Below are 4,532 nucleotides of genomic sequence, written 5' to 3' on the forward strand. Positions count from 1 at the left end.
TGACAACAACAAAACTGCGATTAACTTTATAACAAAAGGTTGTGGTAAATCCACAACTAAAAAGAGTTTGTTTCCATGCTCATTCGATCACCACCGTACACATCCGGAGACATGGAAGGAATGAGCGGTTTTAAAGATGCACGCACGCAAGCAGCGTTCACGTTAGTGCAGCATCACAATCTGGAAACAGAGACATGCACCAAGTACCTTTTGGGATGCACATTCACTAAACAAGAGAAAACAAACAAAAAACCTACTAAGAGCCTTTTTTCTTTTCTTTTGGATACCAAAATTCTGATTTGTGAAGTCTGACTGGTTCACTGAAGTTGCCTTCTCTCTCGGTCCGCCTCACAGAATTGCAGCTTTCAGTCTCCTCTTCAACTCCTTCCTGCAACCAGAGGAGAAATAAACAGTTAAAAACCATTCACTAACTAGAAAATTCACATGTATACAATGGCGGACACAAGGGGGTGCCGGGGTGCACAACTTCAAATATCCTCACATATTATACTAGTTTTCCAGGTTACTTTTGAAAAGTTCTATGCGATTGACCCTGCAAGTCCTTCGGTGAAAATTGTTCTTTAAAATTCCTGTGTGTGTGTCAAGTATCCCTAAATTCCAAGTTATCAATCATTTTTAGGTCGCGTGTACAAAATTAAGCAGCGGCTTTGCGCATAGACACAATCTCATCTCTTCCTTCGACCTCACAAGTAGTAGCATAAACTTATGGAATATATATGTTGTTATCAGCATGGAAATACATGTGTTTGGGGCCCTTGCTAGACGCAAATCCTGCGTCCACTACTGTATGTATAGAATCCTGTGTCTTTATACTTCTTTTTCGTCATCACTCATATGAATTTACAACGTTGTCCTTTCAATTGTTTGCTCACTCACGCATGAAAATATTCTATTCTAAAGTTCGCGTGAATATAGAAAAAAAAGTGCATTGCAGTTTGCAGAAATCAACACGAACTTATACATGCATTTCTCATTTTATACCTCATAAGGTATCTGTCAAGGGTTGATGTAGATAAGAGTCCCCTATTCTCTTCAGCTCTCCTCAGAAGGTAAGGCATAACAAGCTCCACAGGTCCGAAAGGCATGTATTTACTGACTTGAAACCCTGCATTTTTCAAACCAAATGAAAGCCCATCTGCCATGCCATACAGTTGAGCAAATTGGAGCTTCTGGTTTCCATTTTGGATACCCAAATCCCGTGCTTTCGCAGCCGCTTTGTTTCCTATCATCCAACATAGCTTATGCATCAAACCAATGCCTCACCAAGCTGTAAGAATGAAAAGATCAAAAGGCATACTGCTACGGACTCAAAATACGTTCATAAGAAAGTATTCGACCAGCGGTCCCCATTTAAAATAAAAGCAACCCCCATTTAAAATAAAAGCAACGGTACCAAAATCAATATAGTACTTTTCAAAACTAAAAGGTCTGCATTGTTTTCTATTCAAGATTTACCTGATTTAGTATTAGGGTTCAAAAGGTATAAAATGATATGAACGAAAAATAATTTCATTACTAGTTTGCTCTTGCCATAGACTGTAGATTCCATTTCGATGAATGCAGCGGTACCAACACTATTTTCGAATAAATGCAACGTTTGCATTTGTTTTCCGTTGGAAATTTACCTGAATCCATGTTGTGAGTCGCAATGATCACCGCGCCAGAGCCACTAGCAATCTTCTCAAGCATGAAAGAGGTGCAGTCATTAAAGCAAGCGTGCGTTTGATCAATAGTATTGTGGATTGGGGACTCAACACCTAGGGAAGTAGCCAAATGTCTTTCGCTCGACATATAAGCTCCCCTCACCAACTTGAACCCCATTGGCACTCCCATTTTCTCAGCAGCATTTGCTGATATGATCAACCTCTCCTTCGCGTCTGTCAAGTAAGTTTGAATCGTCCCGTAAATGATTGGGTTATCCCCCACATTGTACATCAGAGCCGATGAGTACGTGAAGTAGTCTATCCCGGGTTGAACAGAGGTGTCCTCCGCATCGATTGTTAGAGGCACATTGGCTTCAATGCAGCTTTGGCAGATTTTGAGCATCCTTTGTTGAGCTAAGTGGAGATCGGTCTCTTCTTCTACAGTCAGAGGGTCTGGTTTGCTCGGCGTGTGGTAAAAAGGGCTTGAATCGGCGAAAATTGGAAGAGTGTTGAGCTTCCATGGAAGTTGGAAAGACTCATTGTTGTATTCCCATCTCAATAGATCACTTACTCGCTTGAGTAATCCGAGGGGGCAAATGGCAGTGATCTTCACCACAACAAAGCTAACCTGTTCATAGACAATAACCCATTTTTCATAGGTCAAAAATCTGAAATTAAGTATCAATCTAATCTACTATTTATTTTTTGTAGGAAATGTGTGAAACTAGTGTCAAACTAATCTCACCACCGCAGCTAATTTTCTGTTTAAATTTTCTCGATATACAATTCTCAAAGTATAAGAAAATGTAAATCCGAAGTGCACCTACGAAGTAGGGGAGTACGCAGTTATCAATTTAATCACTTGCCTTTCGTTCTTTTTTTGCGTTACATTGGAGAGTGAAAAATCTTTGATGGACGATCTTCATATTTCAAAAAAAAAAATTGTGGATTTTGTCTCCCCACCAAATTTCACCATTTTTGGGTGAAGAACCAAGTAAGAACTTGAACACCACACCTTGCGCGATTGGTTTAGGTCCGCAGTTCGAGTTAGGTGCTCAGCTTCTGTTTCAACCACTGACACTCCCACGGTCACTCCACTATCCTACCGTCTAAAAAAAAACAAATATGAATTTTCCCTGTTGTTCATTTCTTACCAAATCACTATGTTCTAACTCAAATACGAAATTATTCAGTTAAAAAAATGTCATCTCTCCCATAAGAAAGCAAAAACAACAAAACCCAACTGGAAAATTACAGCGAAATTATTCAGTAGTCTGGGATCCACAACCACACATTCTAGTGGGACAGTAATACTTTGGTGACCACATTTGACTACTACATTTTGGATTTGACTACTACATTTTGGATACCATACGATGTGTCATCGATGCAGCGGGGATTCTGGTGAATAATTACTCAAAATTACATGCAGAAAAAGGCAAAGCACCAAAAAAACAGAGGAGAGAGAGAAAAATTTCATCAATCCAAGTAATGAACAAAAAGTGGGTTGCTCTGTTCTATTAAAAAGCTTACAGAGGAGGTGGGAAGCGACTTGGCCGATTCAACCGTCTCTAGAAACCCTTCCAAATTCCGATCACACGACTCGTTATCAGAGGCGTGTTCCAAGGCATAAACCAGCATCCCTTTCAACCCGGAATCCCAAATCCTCGCCGCCGTCCTAGCCGCCTCCGCGGGGCCTGGGCCGGCGCAGAATTGATCGTAGAAAGTGTGTTTGATCGTCCCCACCGTCGCCTCGCGCAGCAACGGCGTGCGCATGAGCTTGGAGTTCATGACCCACATGCCCAGGTCGATCATCGGCTCGACGGCCGCCGCGTGGAGGTTGACCGCCGACCGGAGGAGCTTACCGGTGGAGACGGAAGAGAAGAGCCCCTTTACGTCATCCACGTCGAGAATCGCGGTGGTAGGAGATGGGTGGTCAACGGCGGTGGGATGAGGAGCCTTAAGGAATTGGTGGAGATTGAGAGGAGAGACGGTGGCGGTGATGGAGGAGTGGGCCGCGGAGTAGTGTGGCTTGGCGAAGGGACGGAGTCTTTGGATGATCTTTGGACATGCAACTCGGTGGGCCATGAAACGTGCAAACTCTCTCTCTCTCTCTAGATGAAAAGGGTAGTGATCAGAGGGGGCAAATGGCCCTTAATCCTCTTCTCTCTCTCCCTCTCTCTCTACTCTCTCCCAACCCCACGTCTCATTTTGCAGAGTTTGAGGATGGGAGCTATTTGTAGAGAGAGAAAACTATTTTCACTGCTGTATTTTAGGAAGGTGTTACCAAGAGAAAAATAAATCTTGTGTAACGGAGGCAGATAAAAAGGAGTAACCGAATGAATGCCCGCAAATGAACGGTAAAATTAGTTCTCGAGATTAGTCGAGATAAGCGGTTGGGACATCGAATCAATCCTTAAATTGGATCTGAGCGGTTAATATTGTACATGTTATACTCTGCATTGGTAGCACAATATAAATGTTAGTATGAGTTAGCTTTCAAATGTTGAGTCATGATACATACATAGGTTGGGATGAAATGAATACTAGGATGTGCGTAATTTTAGTTGAATCTTTCAAGAATTCCAGGGGTGACTCATGGGTGACTCATGAGCAAGAAATTAGGGTTGGTCAAGATGGTAAGAACAAAGTGACACACACAAAATTAGGGTTTGAAGTGGGTATAGTTTATTTATTGAGAAAAATACCAAACGATAGTTTTTTTTGTCTTAGAGGATGGAATTTTAGAGCAATGCTACGCTCCCTTTAAAACTTTACTCAAGACCGAACTGCATCTGGCAGTGGCGGAGCCAGGATTTTGACCTCGGGAGAGCTGGCTTTGCAGACTTATTTTTTTTATCAGAACAT

At 42.0% G+C, this 4,532-nt stretch overlaps 1 protein-coding gene across 2 annotated transcripts; it reads right to left on the reverse strand.

Annotated features, from left to right (window-relative positions):
• Nucleotides 1–3,926, reverse strand: LOC131304581 (proline dehydrogenase 2, mitochondrial-like). 2 transcript variants are annotated; one of them, XM_058331856.1, is made up of 4 exons: nt 3,198–3,926; nt 1,647–2,292; nt 1,003–1,243; nt 1–388 (listed from the first exon to the last, which is right to left on the reverse strand). In XM_058331856.1, the coding sequence occupies exons 1-4, from the start codon at nt 3,750–3,752 to the stop codon at nt 349–351; spliced, it is 1,482 nt and encodes a 493-aa protein (XP_058187839.1). In that variant the 5' UTR covers nt 3,753–3,926; the 3' UTR covers nt 1–348. The 2 variants fall into 2 exon arrangements, with proteins under 2 accessions (XP_058187839.1, XP_058187840.1); XM_058331857.1 differs by lacking the exon at nt 1–388 and having other exon boundaries at nt 1,151–1,288; nt 3,198–3,879.
• Between the last annotated feature and the right edge of the window lie 606 nt (nt 3,927–4,532).

Source organism: Rhododendron vialii, chromosome 10a, assembly GCF_030253575.1.
Source record: "Rhododendron vialii isolate Sample 1 chromosome 10a, ASM3025357v1".
Classification (NCBI taxonomy): Eukaryota; Viridiplantae; Streptophyta; class Magnoliopsida; order Ericales; family Ericaceae; genus Rhododendron; species Rhododendron vialii.

Coding starts and splice junctions, on each gene's coding strand:
- LOC131304581 (XM_058331856.1), bottom strand. CDS start 3,752: ATGGCCCACCGAGTTGCATGTCCAAAGATCATCCAAAGACTCCGTCCC. Junction 2,293..3,197: donor AGTCGCTTCCCACCTCCTCT/GTAAGCTTTTTA, acceptor GTCTATGAACAG/GTTAGCTTTGTTGTGGTGAA. Junction 1,244..1,646: donor GACTCACAACATGGATTCAG/GTAAATTTCCAA, acceptor GTTGGATGATAG/GAAACAAAGCGGCTGCGAAA.